General features: G+C 44.4%; 1 protein-coding gene and 1 long non-coding RNA gene across 2 annotated transcripts in view; one reads left to right on the top strand and one right to left on the bottom strand.

Moving 5' to 3' along the window:
- The window catches only part of LOC131765543 (uncharacterized), a 38,034-nt gene extending 12,910 nt beyond the window's left edge, over positions 1-25,124 (bottom strand). Inside the window, exons 1-2 of the long non-coding RNA XR_010835610.1 lie at positions 25,036-25,124; positions 23,439-23,508 (exon numbers count right to left, since the gene is read on the bottom strand). This is a non-coding gene — a long non-coding RNA (uncharacterized lncRNA). The remainder of the gene's footprint in view (positions 1-23,438; positions 23,509-25,035) is intronic.
- Positions 25,125-25,308: 184 nt separating this feature from the next.
- Positions 25,309-27,867, top strand: part of RAB10 (RAB10, member RAS oncogene family) — a 75,567-nt gene continuing 73,008 nt past the window's right edge. Inside the window, exon 1 of the mRNA XM_059079229.2 lies at positions 25,309-26,111. Within this exon, the coding sequence (XP_058935212.1) occupies positions 25,985-26,111 (127 nt within the window). The 5' untranslated portion in view covers positions 25,309-25,984. The remainder of the gene's footprint in view (positions 26,112-27,867) is intronic.

Raw genomic sequence — 27,867 nt, 5'->3', positions numbered from 1 at the left:
GGACAGTGATCCCTGAGAGAATGAAAACAAATGAGATGAGTCCTACCAATGTCCCCGCTCACTGTCTGGAGAGAGTTTCCAGGCTACCACAGAGAGAGAGAGAACTCTTGAAGAGTTGGTGTTCCCACCAGCCAGAATAGAAAGACCTTCCAACACACTGGGCATAGATACCAAGCCAAATTAGCTCCCATCTAAGAGGTGTTTTGGACCCACCTAACAAAGCTTAAAAGCGCACAGTAAAAGGATTAAATTGTTTCCAAGTAACAACTGCATCCCATACTAAACTACCCAAACATCTAAAAGAAAAAATCCTAAAACAAAAAAAATATATGAGTACCCAACAACATAAGATTCAAAATATCTGGCATCCAGTTAAATAATTACCTATCATTCAAACAAGGAGAAGAAAAATCAACCAATCTAAACAGATCCAGAAATTATACTGCTAATTTTAGATAAGGACATTAAAACAGCTACTATTAATACATTTCAGATGTTCAAGAAGGTAGAGGAGAGCATGAGCATCATGAGAGTGAAGTAGAAGATATAAAAGAGGCCCAAATCAAAATTCTAGAGTTTAAGAATACACTGAATGGGATTGATAGCAGATTAAACATTAAATAAGAAAAGATTATTGACTGTGAAAACATAGCAATAGAAACAATACAAAATAAAACACAGATAGAAAAAAAAAAGACTGGTTAAAAAAATGAACAGAACATCAGTGAGCTGATGTAGCTTTAAGCAGCCTTACATACATATAACTGGAGTCCCAGAAAGAGAGGGTGGGGTGGAGGAGAGGACAGAAAAGATATTTGAAAAAATCATGACTGAAAATTTTCCAAATTTGATGAAAACTAAAAACTCACAAATCAAAGAAGCTCAACAAACTCCAAGCAGAGAAAACATGAAGAAAACCACATCAAGGCACATCATAATCAAATTGCTAAAAAAATCAATGATAAAGACAAAAATGTTGAAAGCAACCAGAGGGGAGAAACAGATGATGTGCAGAGGAACAAAGATAAGGATGGTAGCAGACATCTTGTTGGCCATGTTGCAGACCAGGAGGTAGTGGAGAGACATCTTTAAAGCACTGAGAGAGGACTTCCCTGGTGGCTCAGTGGTTAAGAATCCGCCTGCCAATGCAGGGGACACGGGTTTGAGCCCTGGTCCGGGAAGATCCCACATGCAGCGGAGCAACTAAGCCCGTGTGCCACAACTACTGAGTCTGCACTCTACAGCCTGTGAGCCACAACTACTGGAGCCCACGTGCCTAGAGCCTGTGCTCCGCAACAAGAGAAGCCACTGCAATGAGAAGCCTGCGCACCACAATGAAGAGTAGCCCCCGCTCACCACAACTAGAGAAAGCCCGCATGCAGCAACAAAGACCCAGTGCAGCCAAAAATAAATAAATAAATTTATTTATTTTTTTTAAAAAAAATGAAGCACTGAGAGAAAAACTGCCAACCAAGAACAAAAATATCTTTCAAAAATGAAGGTGATGGGCTTCCCTGGTGGCACAGTGGTTGGGAGTCTGCCTGCCGATGCAGGGGATGTGGGTTCGTGCCCCGGTCTGGGAGGATCCCACATGCCGCGGAGCGGCTGGGCCCGTGAGCCATGGCTGCTGAGCCTGCGTGTCCAGAGCCTTTGCTCTGCAACGGGAGAGGCCACAGCAGTGAGAGGCCTGCGTACTGCAGGAAAAAAAAAAAAAAGGTGAAATAGAAATACAAAAGCTGTGACTCTGCTTCCAGGTGTGACAGATTAAGATTCTACCACATGAATCTTCCCTACAGAAAACAGTGGTAAAATCTGGGCTCAATACCAAAAGGAACTACCTGAAGATACTGGAGACTCTCTACCTACCTCTCTGACCTACCTCACTGACACATGAATGGAGCACACAAAGTAGCCCAGCTAAAGGCAAACTGAACTGAGGCTAGAGCTGGTACTCTGCAGTTAGTGGAGAGTAAACAGAAGCAGATAGACTGGGCCCAAGGCCAAGTGTGTCCCAGGTTGCACACAAAGGGCAGATGGGTTCACAAGGAAAAACACACAGTCCTTATGGCCTGGGAAACCAGAAAAAAGAAGCCAGGAAAACAGTGAAGACTGAAGACAGTAGAGCCTCAGAAAGAAGAGAACCAGAGAGGATATCTCCAAACTCTGTCTACTCATACCTCTTACTGATTCTTGAACCACATATGCATGGAACAGACTCAGAATAGCTCAGCTAAAGACAAATGACATGAACAAAGGATGAAGATGCTGCACAAGAAATAGGATTTGCCATTCCAGCCCAGTCAAGAAAATTCCCTGCTAAAACAAAGGAAATATACTCATTGGAGAAAAATAACTGTACCAGTCAGGGCTCTCCAGAGAGACAGAACCAACTGTGTGTGCATGCATGTGTGTGCAGAGTGTCTATTGAACAGACACTTCATAAAAGAAGATATGCAATGGCCAATAAGCCATGGAAAGATACTTAACCTCATTAGTCATTAGGGAAATGTAAGTTAAAACCATAATGACATACCACGACACACTCACTAGAAATGTTAAAAATAAAAAGGCTGACAATACCAAGTGTTGGCAGGACTGTGGAGCAACTTTCAGTTTTTGCTGGTGGAAATGCAAAAATCATACAGCCACTTTGGAAAAGAGTTTTGTAGTTTCGTATAAAATTAAACACACATTTACCCAAGAGAAATGGAAAAGTGTGTCTTACAGAAACATGTACATGAAGGTTTGTAGAAACTGTAGTTAAAATAGCCAAAACCCAGAAACAACACAAAAAGTCCATTATTAATGGAGGGATAAGCAATTGGTGGTATGCCCATTCAACGGTATGCAATTCAAGAAATACAACTGATACATGCGCAATAGAATGAATCTTACAAGCATTATGCCAAGAGAAAGAAGACAGACACAAAAGACTACAAAATGTATGGATCCGTTTATATGAAATTCTGGAAAAGGCAAAACAACAGTGAGGGAAGTAGATAAGTAGTTGCCAGGGGCCAGAATTTAGAGGGAAAGGATTGACTGCTAAGGGCCACAAGGGAACTTTTGGTGTAATAGAGATATTCTATATCATGATTATGGTGGTGGTTACATATCTGTATGCACTTGTCAAAAGTCATTGAATTGGTAAATTTTATTGTATGTAAATTACACCTCCATGAAGCTTACCCCCCAGAATTAAATACATAAAGGCCCATGTTATACACATAATTAACTCCTTGCCTCCTGTCTCCAGCATGCATACGAGTTTGCAATCCCTGACTAGTAGTAGTTTATGTTTTCAAAGCTCTTTCACATGCTTTAGAAACACCAGAATTTGCCTTTCAGAACTTGTCTCCTTGGAACCCAAGAGGAAGCAGAAGTTATACAACTTGTTAAGATGTAAAAAGAGGGGAGGAAGTACATAGGGCAAGGCCAGGGCTGCCCCTAGGTTCTGCAAGTTAGGAACAGTGTCCCCTTCCTCAAGTTAAAAACATTTTAAGTTAGCACACTGTGTGCACAAGGCGTGCAGTAGCGTGTGCTGGCTCAAATCCTGGGCTTGGCCCAGGCAGCTGGTCAGGGTCCTAGCATGAAGCATCCGTGGCTGCATTCAAGCCTACTCACACTCTTGCTCTTTCACACATAACCTAATGCCACTTTTTTCCCTTTGTCAACTTGTGAGCCCACCACAGCTTCCTAGGTGAACTATGTCCAGTTTAGAGCTGGGGGAGGATTGAGTATTAGAAGTTGGGCCTCTGAGAGCAGCGAGTGGTGAGAAAAGAGACCTCAGGTCCACCCACCATGCACTTGAGACAGACATGGCTGGGCACTGGCTGTGAGTATGTGCAAGCGTTTGCTGTCAAGTCTGTGCATGGCTGTGTATGCAAGTCGGGGTTTACACAGCAACCCTCCTGGGTTGCTCCAGCCAGGAGGCCTAGAATGTCTACAACTGCTTGCCCATTCTCATTCAGGTTGGTATATGTCTGTCTGGCCATGAATGTTGCCTCCTTCAGTGCGGTGCCTTTGTGGAGTGCACTGTCTGAACCACTGTACCTGGTGGCCCTGGGTAAAGATCCCTAAAACCTCTCCTTCGTCCTGAGGAAAAACCCCTCCCAGTCACCTGAGAAACAATAGGTAGAGGTATCAAATCTATTTTCTTTCCATACCTTGCTGAATGCTAGTTATATGATACATGTCTCCAAGTCTCCATGCCAACTTTTTCACATAGTACCAGGAGGAGCTCTGTGGGCATAGATGAGCAACCCATACTGGCTACCTACATCCCTGCGGCCAGGCCACCTCATACAGCCATCGCAGCCTCCTCCGTCCCTCATACCTGACCACCCAGACGCCTCCTTCTTCCTTCTGACACCTTCTCTCCCAGGATATCACAGTCGTCAGTCTTTGTATAGCTCACACTGTTGCTGACAAGTGACAGGATACCTCAGCCTAGCATGGCCCCTTCCTAGGACCCTCTCTTTTCCGTTGTGCAGATGCTGGGCCTCAAAGAAGGAACTGCCTTTTATGCTTTAATATTCAAAGGCTCATCTTTCCATTACATCTTGTTCCTTTTGTTTTTTTAACTAACAAATCTATGTTGAGCAACTACTGTCTGTCATGTGCTGGCTAGATGTCAGCAATATTTCAATGAACAAAAGATATATATAAATATATACTGGACTTCCCTGGTGGCGCAGCGGTTAAGAATCTGCCTGCCAATGCAGGGACACAGGTTTGAGCCCTGGTTCGGGGAGATCCCACATGCTACAGAGCAACTAAGCCTGTGCACCACAACTACTGAGCCTGCACTCTAGAGCCCGCAAGCCAAAACTACTGAGCCCATGCACCACAACTACTGAAGCCCGCATGTTCTAGGGCCCACACGTCACAACTACTGTGCCCGTGAGCCACAATTACTGAGCCCACGTGCTTCAACTACTGAAGCCCGCGGGCCTACAGCCCGTGCTCCGCAACAAGAGAAGCCACTGTGATGAGAAGCCCGTGCAACACAATGAAGAGTAGCCCCCACTCACCGCAACTAGAGAAAGCCCGCGCGCAGCAATGAAGACCCAATGCAGCCAAAAAAAAAAAAAAAAAAATATATATATATATATATATATATATATATATATACTTTCATGTCTTTATCTATTACATCAGGCATTTTAAAGCAACCTAAGGACAACTGCCTTTACCAAATATTTTCTCCTCCCTGTGTTCACTGTCAAGGTAAATCTTTGCCCTCCAAAACTAAGTTCAAATAGCAAAGAGATTAGAAGGTACACACCACCAGATTGTTATCAATGGTGTCTTTAAACGCCCTTTGTTTCTGTATTTTCCCAAATTTCAACAATTGTTATTTTTGTAAAGAAAAAAATAATAGAAGTTACTTTAAAACAAACAAAACCTCAGTTTAAATATCCCCTCCTCAGAGACACTTTCCTGATCACCCATCTCTCCAGTATGACTTAGGATCCCTCTTCTGGACACACAGCACCCTGGCTCTTCGCTCTCTCCTCACCCATAGGAGAAGCACAGGAATCATTAGTGTGTGCCTCCTCCCTTGGACTGTGAACTGAAGGGCGTCTTATTCACGTCTTATTCATTTCTGAGTCCCCAGCCCCAAATTACTGGTGCCCAGGAGGAGTGCAGAAAGTATCTATTCAGTGAACAAATGGATGAGGTTATCAAGTCATGGCCTAGGAAACACCCCTGAGGTCCAGGGGCTAGAGCTCCAGCAGTGAAGGAGGCAATGGATCTCACTGAAACACACCCTCTCAGGGTCCAGGTCAGACTAGAAGGGAAACTTGATGCTGAACCCTCTGAGATGGGGCTAAAGCCTCTTAAGTCTTCCAAGTGAGTATGGGAGGGGGAGGTTTGTAGAACTTGAGGTAGAGTTGAGCCTGTGGGAAGGAACTCAGTAATCCTAGGTGAGGATTGTCGCAGTTTGAAATGATCTATTGATTTATTTGCTTTTCAGTTACGCGGTACCCCTCATTAGTGTATGCACTCCATGAGGATAGGGATCTTATCTGACCTGTATCACAAGGGTTTGGACCAACACCTGCTGCACGGATGGCACTCAATAAATATTTGTTGAATTAATATTGAGTGAATAAACTCACTCTAAACCAAACTCATGAGGGAGAGACCAGACACAGCATTATTCATTCATCCTGTAAAATATAATTGACAATAAGCCTGAAGAAACCCCAGTCAGCACATTCTTTACTCTGTGGGAAGGTGTAGTTTAGAAGCCAAAAGTAGATCTGAGAGTTGCTTGGTAAATACAGAGTCGGACAAAGTGACTTGGAAGATCTTTAGAGATTGTGTCACTGAGCTGTGGCACCCCGATGAGTCATGCTTTCCCACATGGGGACAGACGTCCCTTGCCAAACAGGATCCTGCCTTGCCCAACCGTTGCCATCCCTTTCCTGTCACTGTAGGGGAAACACTGACAGTCTGTCCTCCCCCATTCTTCCTTCTCCATGCTCCTTATCAGTAATAATGCCTCAGTCCTTTAGGCTTGAGCTCACGTTACAGTGTTGAGGATTACACAGTGTCCCTTATTGGTTACATTTTCCACTGTGGCTTCCCAGGGAGATTTCAGCCACAATTTCACATATCCTGCTCAAGACAAACAATCCTAGATCCCAGACCAAAACTTTCCACTAGCTGAGCTGCAGAGTCACTGGACCTCAGTTTCCCAATCTTTAAAAGATGAAATAATAGAAATTTTTCATGTATCTCACGGAGCTGTGAAGCCAAAGAAATTGAAGACTGTGAATATGAGAGGCTTAGAAGTTGTGCTTTGACCCTTACGATAAAAGTTCTATACCAGATTTGCCATTAATGAGCTACGTGACATTAAGTCCTTTTTACGAGGTGCTTAGCCCAGGGTCTTGTTCTTAATAAGCCTTCACGAGATATGATATGATAAATCATATTATATGGCTCTATGACAATGGGATGAACTGAGACACCTCCCACTTTCCCAAGGAGAATGCTTGAGGAAAAGTAGTCGGTTGCTTTTCAGGTAGCTATTGTACTATTGCTCCGTTGAGTGTATATAAACTTGAAACCAGGGACTTCCCTCGTGATCCAGTGGTTAAGACTCCTTGCTCCCAATGCAGGGGTCCCAGCTTCGATCCCTGGTCAGGGAACTAGTTCCTGCATGCCGCAACTAAGGATCCCACAGGCCACAACGAAGATCCCCCACACAACGAAGATCGCTCCTGTGGCAACTAAGGCCCGGCACAGCCAAATAAATAAATAAATAATTTAAAAACCAAAAACAAAACCCAAAAACCTTGAGACCATAGTTGAATGGTTTGAGAAAAAAGGAGGAATTTCAAATTAAGTTGTATAGTGGGAGAGATGGAGAGAAGAGACCGGACAATAGGGTAGCAAGGGAGAAAACTTTGGGCAGAAGAACAGGTCTAGCTAGTCAAATGGAGGGATATAATTAAGCTTTTCATTGTGGTGTGTCATGTAATCCTCTTCTCCATCTTCTCATGAAGCCTTCAGTAAAATCTTATTAGTCGTAAGTGTTGTTGAATTTGAATGTATTGGAGAGGATACAAACAAAGTGCTCAGGCTGGCCTCGATGTTTAGAGGGAGTGAGAGCAAAGCCAATCATCAATTTAAAAATGAGGAGGTGAATTTATGACCTATGGGCTCTTCCATTTCTCATGTTCTATGATTCTATATGTGTAAGAGACAGAATGTTCCCAGGAAATTCTGATGCAGTAGGTTGGGGTGGGGCTTGGGAATTCCCATTAAAAAATATTTCCCCAGGTGATTATGATGCACACTAGCATTGGGCACCATTGTATACATGCTCATCATCTTCTAGTCAAATGTTTAATCACCCACAGAAAAATCACCCTCATCCCCGATCTCCAGCACGTCACATTGCTGACAAAAGCAATTGGGCTGTGATCAGAGAATATAAATTTACATGAATATTGTTCTAAGTAAAACATGTTTACAAAAATAATGTTGTATCCATGGAGGAAAGCATATAACAAATGGCGCTGGGACAATTGGACAGCCACACACAAAAGAATGCTGTTGGGCCCCTACCTCACACCATATTAAAAAAAATTAACTTAAAATGGATCATATAACACACCATTGTAAAGCAATTATACTCTAATAAAGATGTTAAAAAATAAATAAATAAAATGGATCATAGACTTAAATGTAGGAGCCAAAACTATAAAGCACTTCAAAGACAAAATAGGAGTAAATCTTCTTGACCTTGTATTAGGCAATGTTTTTTTTAGACACGATACTAAAAGCATAAGTGAGAGGGGAAAAAAAAGGTAAATTAGACTCTGTCAAAATTTAAAATGTTTGTGCTTCAGTGGATACCATCAAGAAAGTGAAAAGAAAACATAGAGAATAGGAGAAAATATTTGCAAATCATATATCTGATAAGAGACTGCATAAATAACTCTTACAATTTAAAAAGACAAACACAGGTCAAAACTAGGCAAAGGTTTTTTGTTTTTTTTTTTTCTTTTTTTTTTTGCGGTATGCGGGCGTCTCACCGTTGTGGCCTCTCCCTTTGTGGAGCACAGGCTCTGGACGCGCAGGCTCAGCGGCCATGGCTCACGGTCCCAGCCGCTCCGCGGCATGTGGGATCCTCCCAGACCGGGGCACGAACCCGTGTCCCCTGCATCGGCAGGCGGACTCTCAACCACTGCGCCACCAGGGAAGCCCTAGGCAAAGGTTTTGAATATATATTTCTCCAAAGAAGATACATAAATGGCAATAAGCACATGAAAAGATGCTCAACATCATTAATCACTAGGGAAATGCCAATCAAAACCACTGTAAGGGGCTTCCCTGGTGGCGCACTGGTTGAGAGTCCGCCTGCCGATGCAGGGGACACGGGTTCGTGCCCCGGTCCGGGACGATTCCACATGCCGCGCAGCGGCTGGGCCCGTGAGCCATGGCCGCTGAGCCTGTGCGTCTGGAGCCTGTGCTCCACAACGGGAGAGGCCACAGCGGTGAGAGGCCCGCGTACCACAAAAAAACCAAAACCAAAACCAAAAAACAACCACTGTAAGATATTACTTCACCCATTAGCATAGCTAAAATAAGAAGGACAAAATAACTTGTGTTGCTGAGGATGTGGAGAAACTAGAACGCTTATATGCTGCTAGTAGGAATTTAAATGGTGTGGCTACTGTGGAAAATAGTTTGGCAATTCCTCAAAAAGTTAAATAGGAAGTTACCATATGGCTTAGCCATTCCATTCCCAGGTATGTCCCCAAGATAACTGAAACACATGTCCCACAAAAACTTGTACGTAAATGTTCACAGCTGCATAACCAAAAGTAGAAACAACACAAAGGTACATCAATGATGAATATATAAATAAAATGTGGTATTTCCACAGAAGGAAATATTATTCATCTGCTACAACATGCAAAAACCTTAAAAATATTATGTTAAGTGAAAGAAGCCAGTCACAAAAGTCCACATATTGTATGATTCTATTTATATGAAATGTCCAGAATAGGCAAATTCATAGAGACAGAAAGTAGATTAGTGGATGGTAGGGGTTAAAGAAAGGTTGTGGGGGGAATTGGGGCTGAGAAGTGATGCTTAATGGATACAGTTTCTTTGGGGATGATGAAGATTGTTTAAAATAAGATGGTGGCAATAGTTGCACAACTGTGACTATACTAAAAACCACTGAATTGTATATGTTAATAGATGAATTTTGTGGTGTATGAATGATATCTCAATAAAGGTGTTTTTTAAAAATGTTGCCTATACCATATGACCATACAAAAAGTTCTTATACGAAATGGAGCATTTTAGATCATGCATTCCATTGCTCAACCGACAACACACACTCTATTAGTCAGGACTTCTTTTGCAAGTGACAGAAATCCAGTTTAAACTGGTTTAAGAAAAGAATAGAATATATTGGCTCACATAGCTGAAAATTACAGGGGTTGCTGGCTTTAGGCATAGCCAAATCTAGAGACTCAAATGATGTAATCCATCTTTCCATCCCTCAGCTCTGCTTTCCTCTGTGTTGGTTTCATTCTCAAGCAGACTCTCCCCAAGTGATGGCAGGATGGCCACCAGTGAATATGGGATTACAACCTAATTTAGCAGGGAAAGAAAATGTGTTTCCCAACAAAAATCCAGGATTAGACTTTGCTTGTTGTGGCCTGGGTCATGTGTGTGGAAAGGGGGGCGTATTGGCCCAGAATTATGGTAGGGGACAAACTATAGTGAGTTACTGTTGATGCTTTCAATTTCAGAATTGGATTATTTAGAACAAGTCACCTTTGGGTGTTTTGGAAAAGAAAGATGGATACTTGGAACTAACATTAATTCACTTAAACAAATAGATCAAAACTCTTAATTTAAAAAGGTAGGGTTTCCCTGGTGGTGCAGTGGTTGAGAGTCCGCCTGCCGATGCAGGGGACACGGGTTCGTGCCCCGGTCCGGGAAGATCCCATATGCTGTGGAGTGGCTGGGCCCATGAGCCATGGCCGCTGAGCCTGCGCGTCCGGAGCCTGTGCTCTGCAACGGGAGAGACCACAACAGTGAGAGGCCCGCGTACCGCAAAAAAATAAAAATAAAAAAGAAAGGGAAGAAGCAGCTCATTAGTTAGTGGGCGACACAGAAGTAATCAGGTGTGACTGCATGGTGGTAGCCAAGGGAACAAATTAAGAGTGTGTAGAATCATGGCATCAGGACAGTGGTGTAGTGTGGTCTGGGCTGGCAGACAATCAGAAAACGACTGGCCCATGTGGGAATTATGGGAAAGTAGGTCTGAGTACCCAGAATTGAGACACAAGAGCTGGGGCAGCACTTGGTTTCAGGCCTCAAAACTTTGATGTCAGTCCAATTTGAGCAGAAGCCAATCCCCAGGCAGAGTGAAGGAAACTTATGGGTGTTGTGCACCTACTAAGTGCTATACATACGCAGCATTGTCTGACCCTCACAATAAACCTGCAAGGTGGGTATTTTATTCCTACTTTACAGACATAAAAACTGAGGCTTGGGACTTCCTTGGTGGTCCAGTGGTTAAGAATCCACCTTCCAGGATTTCCCTGGTGGCGCAGTGGTTGAGAATCTGCCTGCCAATGCAGGGGACACGGGTTCGATTCCTGGTCCGGGAAGATCCACATGCCGTGGAGCAACTAAGCCTGTGAGCCACAACTACTGAAGCCCACGCACCTAGAGCCCATGCTCTGCAACAAGAGAAACCACTACAATGAGACGTCCGCGCGCCGCAATGAAGAGTAGCCCCCGCTCATTGCAACTAGAGAAAGCGCGCAGGCAGCAACGAAAACCCATCGCAGCCAAAAGTAAACGAATAAAATAAATAAATTTAAAAAAGAATCCACCTTCCAATGCAGGGGACGCAGGTTCGATCCCTGGTCGGGGAACTAAGATCCCACATGCCGCAGGGGAACTAAGCCTGCGCTGTAACTACAGAGCCCATGCACCACAACTAGAGAGCCCGCATGTCGCAACTACTGAGCCCATAGACCATAACTACTGAGCCCACGGGCCCTGCAGCCTGGGCACCACACCTAGAGAGAAGCCCACGCACAGCAACTAAGAGCCCATGCGCTGCAACTAAGACCCTACGCAGCCAAAAAATAAACAAATAAATAAATATTTAAAAAACACAAAAAACTGAGGCTCATAGAGGTCAGTTACTAGCCCAAGGTCATGAACGCCTAAGTGGCAGGGCCAGGATTCAGAACAGGCTGGCCTGGAGGCCAGAAGGATAGAGCTGACATGGGGGAAAAGCTAACCTTAGTGACTTAGCCATGGGGTCAATGTCTGGATCCTCCAGTCGTGGTGCCAGGGCACCAACACCTGGGGAATATATCGTGTCAGCACTTGTTGTAGCTTCACATCTAGATCAAGAAATGGGTATAATAAGAGGACAATGGGGAGGGATGGGCTGGGATTTGGGGGTTAATAGATGCAAACTGTCATGTATAGAATGGATAAACAACAAGCTCCTACTGTATAGCACAAAGAACTATATTGAATATCCTGGGACAAACCATAATGGAAAAGAATATAAAAAAGAATGTATATATGTGTATAATTGAGACACTTTACAGCAGAAATTAACACAACACTGTAAATCGAATATACATGAATTTTTAAAATTAAGTTTTTTAAAAAAAGAGGACAATGAGCATTCTCCACAAAAACACAGACCAAGAATTTGGTCTTCATATTGCCCCAGCCCTGGTCTCTTCTGGGTTTGAGCCTAGGCGTGGAAGCCTCCTCTATAGGAGAGGGGAGGTGTCTTTGTATTTTCCTCTGCTTTTCTCCTAAAGCAAATCCCAGAGTTACCAAGCAAAGGAAGACTATCTTTGTTAGATGGTGGGAGATGCTGGGGACCAGCTCACCCTTTCTACCCAGGGATAGATTCCTGAGCCCTGTCCATATCTCCGACAGCTCGGGGGTGGTCTTCAGCTCCCTTCAGAGCTGACAGGGGCAGTACAGGGGTGGGAACCCCAGGTGAGTGTAAGGGAGCAAGAAGCCACCCACTGAAGAGGATGCTGGGATGGGGCAGGGCTGGGTTGGCCCAACCAGTTCAGCCCAGCCAGGAAAGGGCAAGTCAGGTCTGGCTCAGCAAGGGGGACTGGGTGGGGGCGTGGTGCTGACTCAGGGCCTGGCAAGTCAGGTGATAGCCAAGGACAGCTGTTGCCTGGGTGTTGTTAGAAAACTGGCTGCCAAAGGCTCTCTCATGGTCTGCTTTTGCATCTACTCAGAAGCAGGCAGAGAAAACGGGGGCATCTTCTTTATAATAAGCTGTAGGCGTGGGGAATTAATAACCCGACCATACCCTGTTGTTTTTTGCTTTAATGTACCTAGAGAACAGGAGCAGAAATTAGTCGAGTCTTCTGAATTCCCTTTGAATCCTCTGAAAATCACTACTCTGTTCCCCTTAGATCTTTTTAGGTACCTTGCCAGGAATCCAGTGCTCCCGTTGCGGAGCACAGGCTCCGGACACACAGGCTCAGCGGCCATGGCTCACGGGCCCAGCCGCTCCACGGCACGTGGGATCTTCCCGGACCAGGGCACGAACCCGCGTCCCCTGCATCAGCAGGCGGACTCTCAACCACTGCGCCACCAGGGAAGCCCTGATCAAGTTTCTTAACTTAAAACAAAACATACTTTTAATTATGGAAAAATTCAAATACATACAAGTTAGACATAACAGTATGAATTTTCATATACCTGTTATCCAGCTTGACAGTATGAATTTCCTTATACCTGTTATCCAGCTTGAACAATTATCGACCGATGGGCAACTTGTCTCATCCACATCCTACTTGTCTACCTCCCTCCAATTATTTTAAAGGAGATCCCAGGCATCATCTCATTCCATCCCTCTTTATTCCTTTAAACTCTTGTTTCCTCATTTGAAAATGGGGATTATAATAATCCCCACCTCAGAGTATTAATGTGAGGTCATGCATGTAAAGGGCCAGCACAATGTAGGAACTCAGTAAATGACAACTTATAGTATTAGATTAAAATATAAAAATAGGAAATGTCTCTGCTACCCTCCCATCTCTCTGCCTGTGCCCTTCTTCCCTCTTGGTGACCCTTTCTATCTGAGGACTCTCTCCCCTGGTCAGTACTAGGTCCAGTGCTGACATCACAAAAGGGTTAGGATGACTGCCCAGCTGTCCAGGCCTCAGGATGGGCTGGGAGCACAGGGTGCTTGAGCCCTAGGGAGGGAGCTGGAGGAAGGCAGTGGAGGCACAGGAAAGAGGGATCAAAAGTACAGCAGCCTGGGAATTCCCTGGAGGCCCAGTGGTTAGGACTCTGTGCTTTCACTGCTGAGGGCCGGGGCTCAATCCCTGGTCTGGGAACTAAGATCCCACAAGCTGTGCTGTGCAGCCAGAAAAAAAAAAAAAAAAGTACAGCAGCCTTGGGAAAGAGACCGGCAGACAGGGGCAAATTCTGAGCAGGTCCAGGTGGCAAGGGCAGCAGAAGACAGGAAAGAGAAAGTGGACATGGTGAGAATATCAGGCAAAGTTGGAGTCACCCTAGTTCTACCAGAAACAAGTGTGTCCGTCAGGAATCTTGGTTGCAGCACAGACTGACTTTGGCAAATAGAAGCAGAAAATAAATTTACTGGAGGGCTATTGGGAAGCTCTCAGAATTACTGGGGAGGCTGGAGAACCAGGCTAAGGAATTGGGGTGCAGAAACAAGCCACACATGCGGTCTGTTGAGGCCAGACAATGAGGTCCTCACTGCCCTCTCTAGACACTAAAGAGATTCTGCAGCTGGCAGCAGGGCCAGCAATGGACGGGGGATACACCTAGCTTTGGGGCCCACAGGTACCCTGGAAACCAGGTCCTCCTGCGGTACCCCACTGCCTTCTCAGTACACACCCCACTGCGCCTGCTTCTTTGTGTCCTAAGCCCCTGTGTCAAGGTTTTGGGCTGGTGCTTGAGACTGGTAGAGCCCCACTAATGTCCCCACAGCCTAGGTGTGTGTTTGGGGGTGCAGTGGGGTGGGTGCTGGGGAGGAGAAGATAGCGGGAGGAGGGCTCTGTGTACTGAAAACTCACGGTGGAGAGTTTCTTAGTCAAAGAAGGGGGTTCAAGGCTGGGCAGCCAAAGACCTGTCAAATGTCCATTACACAAGGAAGGGAGTGTGAATATGGGTGAGGGGTGGCGGACTGGCACTGGTAAGAACAAGGCAAAGAAACAGGATCTCCTTGTGGCTGTCAGGAACACCAGAGGTAGGGCAAAGGGTAATGGAATGCTGGATGCACAGGCTACATGGGAGAGAGCCTCGCTTCCTCCGGGGGGTATTTTGGACAAAAGAGATGGCTGAGCTCAGATATTATCTTGGCAGTGTCTAATTCAATTGGTATGTAGCATGAAGGCTTTTGATACCCTGCGCTTCTACCTTCTCTCTGGCTCCGGGAAAGAGGTGGGGCAGCCTGCAAATAACTGGGTGCTTAGTCTGAAAAGCTGGGACCAGACAGGGCTGGGCAAGGGCTGACAAGGGACAGCTGAGAGCAGAGTACAAGCTTTGTGAACAGGCAATTCCATTCAGTCTGAGCTTCCGGGATCAAATCAATCTGCCACAAATTTTAAAATCTGCACAACTATTGTTATGCTATGTGTCAGTTAGGCGCAAAAGCAAACAGCCAGAATCTGAGTTCTTTTTATCAAACCAAACCAAATATTTAGGGTTTTTCCCCCTCACTTTACTATTATTCTGATATCTATAAGGAGTATCAATGTCAGTTTCCTCTATCTCCAAGTACAATGTTAATCCCTTCTTCACTTTTTTTAAAAGTCCTTGTTTATTAATTTATTAATTTATTTATTTATTGCTGTGCAAACATCACCACCATTTATTTCCAGAACATTTTTATCACGGCAAAAAGAAATCCATGCGCACTAAGCAGCTGCTCCCATTTCCCCCAGCAACCATTAATCTGCTTTGTGTTTCTGTGAGATTGCATATTCTGGATATTTCATGTAAATGGAATCACACTTTATTCCTTTTCATATACGTGAAAATAAAATATTTGCATACTTATGAATCATATAATATGGCCTTTTGTGACTGGCTTCTTTCATGTAGTGTAATGTTACGGTTCATCTGTGTTGTAGCATGTATCAGTACTTTGTTCAAATAATATTTTGTTTATCCATTTGTCAGTTAATGGACATTTGTGTTGTTTCCATCTTTTAGCTATTGTGAATAGTCCTTGCTAAGAACATTTATGTACAAGTTTTTGTTGAACACCTGTTTTCACTTCTTTTGGGTGTATACCCAGGAATGAAATTATGAGGTCATATGGTAATTTTATGTTAATTTACTAAGGAACTGCTAAACTGTTTTCCACAGTGTCTGTACTATTTAACATTTCCACCAGCAATGAATAAGAGTTCCAATTTCTCCACATCCTCGTCAACACTTGTTATTTTCCCTTTATTATTATAGTTATCCTAGTGGATGTGAAGTAGTATCTCACTGTGGTTTAAATTTGCATTTCTTAATGACTAATGATGTTGAGCACCTTTTCACATACTTGTTGGCCATTTGTACGTCTTCTTTGAAAAAAATGTCTGAAAAGACATTTTCTGACGTGAAATGATCTGAAGAGACATTTTTAATGTATCTAATATTAATTTATATTTTGGCTGTTCTGTGCGGCTTGTGGGATCTTAGTTCCCCAACCAGGGATTGAACCTGGGCCATGGCAGTGAAAGCACTGAATCCTAACCGCTGGACCTCCAGGAAATTGCCCCTCTTGTTTTATCTCATTTTATATTTTTCCCTTCTTCCCTTCTCAATGACCTCTCCCTCCACAGGTTCCCTCTCTAATGTTGGATGGGTGTTATTAAATACCTATGAAAATTCATAAAATATAGTTTTGCATGTTTTTAATGTACATGAATGGCATTGTATTATAAATAAGTTTGTTTCCTTTGTTTCAGTTTTCTATGTTGCTGAACGTGTAGCTAGTTAGTAGTTTAATATTGCTATAAGGTATTCAATAGCATGTGGGGTAGGCCATGGGCAGGCCTGCTATAGGCCCAATAGTATGACAGGAATTTTCTTTTCTTTTAAAGTATTATTTAAAAAAATATATTTGTGTATTTATTTGGCTGCGCCAGGTCTTAGTTGCGGCATGCTGGATCTTTGTTGTGGCATGTGGGGCCTTAGTTGCGGCACGCGGGGCCTTAGTTGCGGCATGCGGGATCCAGCTCCCAGACCAGGGATCGAACCCAGGCCCCCGGCATTGGGAGCAAGGAGTCATAACCACTGGACCACCAGGGAAGTCCCCAACAGGAGTTTTCTTACATGGTAGATGGTAGACCCTTGAATGCTGATCCAGCCCCTCCCCAAGGATAATCTAACAAAAACTTAGTCCTGACTGAACTCATTAGCCAAGTTTCCTCCCTCTGAAAAGCCTGCTCTGATCACCAGAATTGGGGCATGTTTCTGTGAGGAACTAGGAAGGCATTGTTCTTTGCAAGTTTGCTAATTTATTAGTAAACTGAAGTGATAACAAACTTGACTTGGGTCTGAGTTGTCATATTAGCCAATTTTCAAACCCAAGCCAACTCTTTATTATCTGGACTAACTCAATTTGCATCCACAATGTTTTATTTACTCATCTCCCTAGCAAAAGACACTTAGATTGATTCCAACATCTAGCTGCCACAGAGAAAGCTGGTGATGAATCTATGTGAGAATTTCTCTGGGACACACCCAAGAGTGGTATTGTTGAATCACAGGCATGTATATCATTTAGTAAATATTGCTTGATTGCTTTCCAGAATGGCTGGACCAAATTGCACTCACATCGGCTATACATGAGAGTTCTTGTCTCTCTACACCCTCACCAACACTTGGTATTATGCATCTTTCTAATTTTTGCCATTCTGATGGGCAGAAAATTTTACATTCTTGTTGTTTTAATTTGAATTTCTCTGATTACAAGCAAATTTGAACTTTTAAAAATATATTCTTCTCTTACATCTGTGAATTGCCTGTTCCTCTCCTTTGTCTATTTTAGATTTATAAATGTAAAATGTAATTTATATGATAATTTATTGAATGGCTTTAGTAACTTAATGGTTACAATGCAAGGTTGATCTGGAAGGCAGTTTTTTTTTTTTTTTTTTTTTTTTTTGCTGCACCTTGCAGCTTGTGGGATCTTAGTTCCCCCACCAGAGATTGAACGCAGGCAGTGAAAGTGAGGAGTCCTAACCACTGGACCACCACAGAATTCCCCGGGAAGGCAGTTTCTTCTCAGTCAGGTACCAAACCACCTCAGCCTTACAGAGTATCCCAACTGGCCCTTACTACTATAAGGTAATAGCCTGATCTGGGCATTTTCATAGGGTTACATTATCAACTCAGGCACAGTGTTCAATTATGGATGCCACATTCGAAAAGGGACATGTGCAAATCAGAATGGTGGCACTAACAGTTATCTGAGGGTCATCTTATTTGAAGAGGGTTAGTTTGGAGCAGTTTAGAGGAAAATACCAATGCTATCTTTAAATAGTTGAAGAGTTGTCAAGTGAATATAGGGGAAGGTTTATTCCGTGTTGCTCCAGAGGACAGAATTAAAGCAAATTGATGATATAACTTGGAAGCACACTTAGACTCAGTATACGCTTCTGTCAGAAATATCCAGCCCTGCAATCAGCAATCAGCCCTGCAATCAGCCTTCTTGGCTTCAGCAAGCTCACTGGCAGTGTTTACACAGAGGCTGGACAGGCCATAGGTTGGTTCTGGCATTTCTTCACAGAGCAGAAATCAGTTTAGATGACTTCCAAGCTTTTTTCTAATGCAAACACAATTCAACCTAATTAATATTTATTGTGCCCCTACTACATGCAAGATACTGGGCTGGGTATTATAGGAGATACAACAGTGCTTCCTTAGATGGTTTACATCTTATGGCAGAAGAGAATCAGTATTTAATGAACCACTTGTTCTCCTGCCAGGTTCTTTGCATAGATAAGTTTAATCTTTACAATAGCTTGAATTTGGTAGCTACTGAAAACCTCAGTTTCCAGATGAGGAAACTGACATTCGGAATGCTAAGAAATGGTCTAAGATGACCCAGCTAAAATGAGACGGAACAACAATTCAAGATCAGGTCACTGTGGGGACTTCCGTGGTGGTGCAGTGGTTAAGAGTCCACTTGCCAATGCAGGGGACATGGGTTCAAGCCCTGGTCTGGGAAGATCCCACATGCTGCGGAGCAACTAAGCCTGTGTGCCACAACTACTGAGCCTGCGTGCCACAACTACCGAAGCCCACGTGCCTAGAGCTCGTGCTCCACAAGAGAAGCCACCACAATGAGAAGCCCGCGCACCGCAACGAAGAGTAGCCCCTGCTCGCTGCAACTAGAGAAAGCCCGTGTGCAGCAACGAAGACACAACACAGCCAAAAATAAATTTTAAAAAAATCAGATCATTGTGACTCCATTATACCATGCCATGAGTCTACGAATTTATGTCAAGCGTAGCTTCATACTTCTTATCTTGGCAAAGGGTTAAAGCATTCCCCTCTTGTCATTGTCTTTTTAAGTCTGATGAATCCTCTAGGTCTTGATGCTTGAGATACAGTTTTCTGGAGAGATATCTAAGTTTCTGTTCCATTGGGGTTCCAAGTCTTTCCTCGAGCAGACCACTTTCCTCACTTTGCCAGTGCTCCTCTGGGTTCTGCCTTTAGGAAGTGCCTTTTTTCTCCAACTCTATTCTGTCCTAACTTTTAGTGGCTTCTAGGGTTTTTTCCAATCGTCTCATGCAGGTCAAGTTGCCATAACCTGTGCTCTCTGCCCTTTTCTCTCTCTCAGTTTACCTAAAGCCTTTTTTGCTCTTCAGAGCTCTGACTGCTGCTACAATAAATATCCCAGTTTTCTTTTGACAGCGGAAGTGTGCCTTATAGCTCCTCTTTTGTATTGATTCATCTGGGGGTTTACTATGCACCTCTTCATGTTAAAAGAGAACCACTATGTTTGTTCATTTCTTGGTGCTTTCCATTTTCTAAGTTGAATAGCCAATTATTAGCAAATCATCATCCTTTGCCTTAGATGATTCTTTTGTTTTCCTTTAGACATTAAAAAAAGAGATTAACTTATATATTTTTTACATTTTAATATGTAAATGTAAATATACAGTTCGTAGCGTGGTTAGGGTTCCTGCTTGACCGATAATCACTTTTAGAAGAGGAATAGAATTGCAAAGATGGATTTAGGGGACGTTTTTCCCTTCTAGGAGATCCCTATAGATTAACAGAATGCATTACTTGTCTCAAAAATATGTGATTTTTTAAAACTTTTTTTAAACTTTTTTTTAACTTCTTTTAACTTTTTTAACTATGTCCCTCTAGAATTGCTTTTTTCAACAAGCCAATGATCCCCAAATGGAAAAAGTTTTCTCAGTTCTTGTGGTGGTAATAACATTTCTGAACATTAACTAAAGGCCAAACATTATGTCTTATTTCATCCTCACTCAACCCTATAGTAGTTTTTATCTTGTTCCTACTTTACAGATGAGGAAACAGGTTCAGAGAGGTTAAGTAACTTACCCAAGGTCTCTAACAAAGTGACGGATATAGAATCTTAGGTCCAGCCAACTCATGGCCCATGTTTATAACCACTGTGCGGGACCAACTGCTCCAGTAGAAGTGAGTAGAGATTCATCCGCTGGAGTTGATGGTGGGAAGTTTTGTTTTTGTTAGTAAGTACTCTTTTAAAATATTAATTAATTCATTTTTTGTCTGTGCTAGGTCTTCGTTTCTGTGCGAGGGCTTTCTCTAGCTGCGGCAAGGGGGGGGCCACTCTTCATCGCGGTGCACGGGCCTCTCACTGTCGCGGCCTCTTTTGTGGAGCACAAGCTCCAGCCGCGCAGGCTCAGTAGTTGTGGCTCACGGGCCTAGCTGCTCCGCGGCATGTGGGATCTTCCCGGACCGGGGCACGAACCCGTGTCCCCTGCATTGGCAGGCAGATTCTCAACCACTGCGCCACCAGGGAAGCCCGGAAGTTTTTTTTTTTTTTTTTTTTATCGGGGGCAGCTACCTGCTGCCTTCAGCCATTGTATTTCTTTCTTTTGGTCTCCTTTTTTTTTTTGCAGTACGCGGGCCTCTCACTGTTGTGGCCTCTCCCACTGCGGAGCACAGGCTCCGGACGCGCAGGCTCAGGGGCTATGGCTCACGGGCCCAGCCGCTCCGCGGGATGTGGGATCTTCCCGGACCGGGGCACGAACCCGTGTCCCCTGCATTGGCAGGCGGACTCCCAACCACTGCGCCACCAGGGAAGCCCTCTTTTGGTCTCCTTTTGATGATTCCATTTAATCTTCACAGTTGTCAGTTCCAATTCTTGTTTCTCCCAGTTTTAATCTTTCATTTCTCCTTCTGACCTATTCCTGTTCTTAGTTCAACTTCCTTTGGCACCATTTTTCATCCAGGATGGCTTGTTGCTTTGATCATTTATAAGTATTCTAAATTTACTTGTAATTTTCTGCTTTATTTTTCCTTATGGTGCAATTCATTGCTCTTATCTCTTAGTAATAATAGTAATCATTTATATTTGCATAGTGTTTTACACTATATAAAGTACATTTACTTGCATTATCTTATTTAATTTTTAAAACAGTCTCATGAGGTACTATATTCTTTTGATGTATGAGGCTTAGTGAGATTAAATGAATCACAGAGCTAGTCAGTAGCACAGTTGGTTTTTTTTTTTTAATTTTTATTTGTTTTTGGCTGCGTTGGGTCTTCGTTGCTGCACTCCGGCTTTCTCTAGTTGCAGAGAGTGGGGGCTACTCTGTTGTGGTGCATGGGCTTCCCATTGCGGTGGCTTCTCTTGCTGGGAGCATGGACTCTAGACGCGTGGGCTTCAGTAGTTGTTCACAGACTCAGTACTTGTGGCTTGCGGGCTCTAGAGCGCAGGCTCAGTATTTGTGGCGCATGGGCCCAGTTGCTCCGCGGCATGTGGGATCCTCCCAGACCAGGGCTCGAACCCGTGTCCCCTGCATTGGGACACTGCAGATTCTTAACCACTGTGCCACCGGGGAAGCCCACACAGTTGGTTCTTGAGTCTATGTTATCTTATTCCAAGTTAAGTGTTCATTCCACTATATCACAGTTGCTCCATTAGTCCTAACAGTATTTCTTGTTCATAGAAATAAACTCTAAAATGGAGTTAGGTGAGTTCTTCATGTATTTTCTAAAATTAATAAAATATTGGTCCAAAGGTATTATCTTTCCGTTCACTTCTTTTGAATTTTCAATTCCCCCCACTCCCAGCATTTTGAAAGTTTCTCCAAACAAGTACTGTTTTCCAGGAAAAAAAAAAAAAGTGAACCTATCTCTGAATTTCATTTGCTTTTTCCTTCACTAAACATGTTTTGATGTTCTGATATATTCAAGGCACTGTGCAAAGTGATGTATGCAATAGTCACAGCCCTCAAGGATATTCCAGTTTGAGAAAATAAGAAAATAAGAAAAATAAGAAAATACGACATGTACATAAATGTCTTTCAGAAAATGTAGAAAATGTGTCATAAGAAATGTCTAAATAAAGAGTTGTGGGAAGAAGAATATCCACATAGCTATTCACCAAAATGCTAATAGTGGTTATCTCTGGGGTAGAATTTTTAAGAATTAAAATTTTTGTTTTGCTTATCTGCAGGTTTTAAGTTTCTAAAAGTAAATCTGTATTATTTGTGGAAATTAAAAGGAGGAAACATACTTGATTTTTTAGTGCTAGGGAGTTCAAAGGAGGAAGAACAAATTCCTCCATAGAGAGTGTGCTGGGGAAGACAGGCTATGGTGAGGACATTTAAGTTGAAGGGATGTAGGCGGGGTGAGGAGCAGCGGGCATTTTGCATGGAGAGAACCACAGTAAACTAAGCATGAAATCAAGAAGATACAGAGTAACTGTGAGAAAGATGAGTAGTTCAGCCTGTCTAGAGACTAGTATGTGGAAGATAGGGTAGGAAATAAAGTTCGTTGTCTAGGGCCTGGAGCTCCTTAAGTGCCAGGTGAGGAGGCCAGCATTTCAGAACTGCTGGAGACTAGAACAAACACATCCAATGTGCTGGGCAAGGATCATGGGGCAGTAATTCTCTAACAGGAGGTAGGACTAAATCAAGATATGAATGTAGAGCAGAATATTGGCAGGCTATGGTGATAAGAACAGTGGTAGCCTCTGGGCAATCAGTACTTAGCATCAGGAAGGTCAAACAAAGACCTTCCTCTAAGAAGGCCCTGGGGAAGAATGAGAGTGTGAACACAGGAACTAGGCAGTAGTAAATAGGCAAAGTCCCAGGAACTGGAGGGGTAGGTTTTACAGCAAGGTGATGACTTAGCAGCAGGGCTGCCATTCAAGGGAAGACTTCTTTCTTTCTTTTTTTTTTTTTTAATTAATTAATTAATTTATTTATTTTTGGCTGCCTTGGGTCTTCGTTGCTGCACGTGGGCTTTCTCTAGTTGCAGCAAGCGGGGGGCTACTCTTCGTTGCGGTGCGCGGGCTTCTCATTGCAGTGGCTTCTCTTGTTGCAGAGCACAGGCTGTAGGTGCGCGGGCTTCAGTAGTCATGGCACACGGGCTCAGTAGCTGTGGATCACGGGCTCTAGAGCACAGGCTCAGTAGTTGTGGCACACGGGCTTAGTTGTTCCGCAGCATGTGGGATCTTCCCAGACCAGGGATCAAACCCGTGTCCCCTACCTTGGCAGGCAGATTCTTAACATCTGTGCCACTAGGGAAGTCCCTGGGAAGACTTCATTCTTAACAAGAACAGAGAGAGCAAGGGGCAGAGAGATTAAAGAGGAAGAAATCAGGGAGAGAGACTGGGAAATATATGTGGGAAGAATGATAAAGACAATCCTGAGTCAGTATCTTTTCACACAGGGATTTCTTACATGTTGTAGAGGCAGGTCCTGAAAGTTGAAGCTGAAGACTGGAACCATAAGCTGGCCAGCTGTGCACTTTCTAGAAAAATATAGAGACAATACCTTGATTACTGGTATGAACATATAAATATACCTATTTTCTTTCTTGGCTTTGCAAATATTTGGACTAGATTCTGTACAGAACAATTTTTCAAAACGGGTATAAGCCCCAAGCTACTACTAAATTGGCATTTTCTTTCACTGTTTCAATTATTATCAAATATTACTTTGCAACTCTAGGTTTACCTTTAGGCCTACATAGACTCCCATTTTATTCTTATTTTCTAGAGTCAGAGCTCATGCCTGATCACTCTAGTAGCCTTCAGTGGTAGACAGGGCTTGAGGCTTAGGCCTCACTGCAAGCAAAGCCTTTAATTAATTTTACGGAAGTCAAAGATTAAGTACTGGCTGAGCCTTCCAATTCTCGCCTTCTTGCAGTATGAGGTCCTGTAGAGGTGTTCTTCCCTTTTCCCTTGCGCATATAGTGGCCGGCTCTGCCACTGCCAGTGTGACCTCTGAAAAGTCCCTAACCTCCCTGAGCCTTAGACTCATCTGTAAATTACATGCAGGAGTTGAATTATGACTTAAAAGATATTACAGCTCTAAACCTCTAGGATCCTGATCCAATACTAAATAAACTTCATTAATAGTATAATTAATTACTAAAGTTCCAGAATATTGAGTGCATGGAGAAAAGGCTCTAACTGATAAAACTGTTGGAAACAACTGGGATAAACAAAGAAATTTGAAAAAAATTATTTTTCATTTTTAGTTGCCCACTGTCCCCAACATTTACGTAGTGGAACTAAGTAGGCTTTCTATGTTTAAAAATCATAACTTTCGGGCTTCCCTGGTGGCGCAGTGCTTGAGAGTCCAACTGCCGATGTAGGGGACACGGGTTCAAGCCCTGGTCTGGGGAAGATCCCACATGCCACGGGGCAACTAAGCCTGTGTGTCACAACTACAGAGCCTGCGCTCTAGAACCCGCAAGCCACAACTACTGAGGCCGCGTGCTACAACTACTGAGCCTGAGTGCTACAACTACTGAAGCCCACGCGCCTAAAACCTGTGCTCTGCAACAAGAGAAGCCACCGCAAAGAGAAGCCTGCGCACCGCAACGAAGTGTAGCCCCAGCTTGCCCCAACTAGAGAAAGCCCACGTGCAGCAACGAAGACCCAACACAGCCAAAAATAAATATTAATTAATTAATTTTTTAAAGAAGTGTCCAAGTTCTGGAGCCGGTTCTCCACGCAGAGCATAGCACCGGCGCTTCCACTTGGCGGGGAGGTTGGCCCTGCACCCAAGTGTTCCTCGGCCCTCTACTCCTCGCCCTCGAGGGCAGATTACATCATCCCAACTTGAGCAGCGTGGCCAGTTTTTCCCATTTCAAACTCCTGCTCTCTTGAACGCCAGCTCTGGTTCCTTAAGTAAACCGGGACGGAGCTTAATGTTTCCCCCGCCCCGACTAACCACGAGACAGGGCACTCAGGATGCGCCTCATTTTAGCAAAGAGGCTATTAAATGACCCAGGGCGCTACTTTTTCTCGCATTTACGAGCTACACCTACACAGGAACACACGGCGACCCAAGCTCTTGGCTGTGCCAAGACTCTCAGCAAAACACACGCGCCACCATCCTTAGCTGAGCCCGGAGAGCAACCAGAGAAGGAAAACGGTGCGTGTCAAAGGGCTACTCCAGCATGCCGCGCCTGCGCAGTCACTAGGCAGCTCCCCCCCCCCCCCCCCCGCGGGGCGTGCTCCTAACGCCGCGCACCCTATCAGACGGCCGCAGGGAGCGCGCCCGCGGCCTCGCCCTCTCTCGCCCCTCCCTTCTCTAGTCTCCGTCGGGGCTTAGACTGAGGCTCGGAGACCTAGAGCTTCACTCTGCGCCCCCGCGGGCCCCCACACCCTCTGGAGCGCGTGCGCAGAGGCGGCCCGCAGGGCGAGGGCGCGAGGGGAGGGCGGGCGTACGTCCTTGCGTGCGTCTCAGGCAGCGCGCACGCCGGCGTGAGAGGGCACGGGGAAAAGGTGGCTCTGGCCGGGGCGGCTCGGCTTCCTGTGGCTATGTAGTTGAGCTCGTCGGCTCCGGGTCCTCCTTCGCTGCCATCGCCGCGTCCTAGCGCGGGGCGGCTGCTCGCGAGGGATACTGTCTTCACGCCCGCCGCTCTCCCTCGACGGCCGAGCTTGCTTGCTCGCCCGTGGGAGCGTCCCGGCCGAGCAGCCCTGAGGGGGGAGGGGAGGCCATTTTGTCCCGACCGACTCCCCGGAACCGGGCGGAGCGGCTGGAAGAGGCTGCGGAGCCGCGGTCGCCGCCCTCGGAGGGACCGGACGCAGCCACCGTCGGGGCTTCCTCGACGAGGCCGTTCCTAGGTCGCCCGCGCCCTCTCGAGCCCTCCTTTTTCCCACGCTTCCCCGGTCCTCCGGCCTGAGAACGCCCGAGAGAGGAGGAGTTGGCCGTAGTGAGAGGGCCCGATCCCTTGGGGCCGCCGGCGGCGAGAGCCTGTGCCGCTCCTCCCAATGGCGAAGAAGACGTACGACCTGCTTTTCAAGCTGCTCCTGATCGGGGACTCGGGAGTGGGGAAGACCTGCGTCCTTTTTCGTTTTTCGGATGATGCCTTCAATACCACCTTTATTTCCACCATAGGTAAGACCTGTGGGAGGGTGGTGTGCGGTCTCTGCATCTGCAAACCGTTTCTTTTATTCCAGACATCTTGCTTCCAGTAATATACGCCTTTGTTTCAGTGATTCTGATTCCAAGCGACAGACCCAAGTTACTGTTTGAATCGGCATCGAGCTTTCTGGGGCGGGGTCTTCCCAAGCTTTGCATCCGGTCTTTTGCTTTCAAGTCTCTCACTCTGCTCAGTGCCTGCTGTTACAAAATATGCAGCATTAACAGCGTTCCAGAATCCAATTTCTTTAAGCGTCTGGATTGGCTTTTTCCATGTTTGTGTGGCGTTACTAGCTGTACGATATTTGTAAGGGATTTATTTTGGTGGTTGGGACTGAAGCACTAGGAGTCATTTGGTAAAGGCCTGGATTCATACTTCAGAGCAAAGAGAAGATTCCATATGGTCTTAAAGTAAACTTGATGATTTGTGTGAGGAATAATTAAGGCAAATTAGAAGGGAAAAGTGAGTTGCTCGGCGTTGACTAATCCATTGATGTGTCAAACAGTCGGAGGCTCTTCGTGCTTGGGGTGGGACTCTCTGGCACGTTTGCTCACAGAGCTGTTCGAGACATCAGCAGAAGCAGTAATCTAATGGAGACTTTGAGCTTCTGTCCTCGAACCCGAAAGAATGAAGTTCGCCCTTCTGTTTTACGCTAGAATTTACAGGGAAGTGTCTTGCCAGTCATAGCCTTGGGACTTCTAATGTATTTTTCACCTCATGTTTCAGAATTATTTAGTGTGAAAGTAAGAGCTAAAGATTGACCTTTTAAATCGGTTTCCCATTTAGGAAAAGAAAAGGGAACGCTCTAGGGAAGTCCCATTTGACTCTGCTGAGACAATTTAGTGCATTAACACGAATTGTGTTAAATGGGTTGTATGCGAAATCCGTTTTTTCCTCTCCACACAATAAATATCTTAAAGGACACATAGTTGTCTCTGTCACTTGGGGCCCAGAACACAGCGTTGGGGCAGTGCAATGAAACCCATTTTTAAGTGTAACTAGTTTTATAGTAAGATGATTTTTTAAAAAAGCAACTGTAGTCTTCTTTGAACTCTGGGAATTGTCACAATTAAGCTGATTTCAAACAGTTTATAGCATTTGGAATCGTTGATTTGGATTTCTTGTGATAAATATTTGTCAGCTACTTAATTCATTCTCATAAAACAAAGTTTACTGAATTTAAATTGGGCAAGTGATCATTTTAACTAGGTTTTGATTTTACTCCCTTTTTTGGGGGGAGGGGGTCATTGTAATCATTATTTCCTGAGTGTCATACTGCTCTCTAGACCTGTCATAAATTTCACGAAACTTAGAACTTGTTCTCTGTCTGTGGGTTAGCACTTCCTACCACTATGTTTACTTTTAATATTCCACTTTTAGCTCTATCTGGGTGGGTAGGTAGTTAGATAGTTCAGTAAATATTTATTGAGCAACTAATGCTAGGCACTGTTTTAGGCACTGGCGATAGATAAGTGAACACAATAGACCTCTTAAGAAGCAGTCTAGTGAGGACAATCACAATAGAGCGTGGAAAGTGCTACAATGGGGATAAGCATAGGAAGGAGGGGTGACTAGCCTAAATTAGGCGCTTGCATGGAGTTGATGTCTAAAATGAAGTCTGAAGGACAAATAGGAATTGGACCACAGGGGTGGGATAGGGCCTTTCTGGAAAAGGGAGCATAGAATAAACCTGTAATGAGATCAGGGATTTAATTCGTGTGGTCAACTTTA

This window comes from Kogia breviceps, chromosome 11 (assembly GCF_026419965.1).
Source record: "Kogia breviceps isolate mKogBre1 chromosome 11, mKogBre1 haplotype 1, whole genome shotgun sequence".
Classification (NCBI taxonomy): domain Eukaryota; kingdom Metazoa; phylum Chordata; class Mammalia; order Artiodactyla; family Physeteridae; genus Kogia; species Kogia breviceps.
This window is presented reverse-complemented; position numbering and strand designations above follow the sequence as displayed.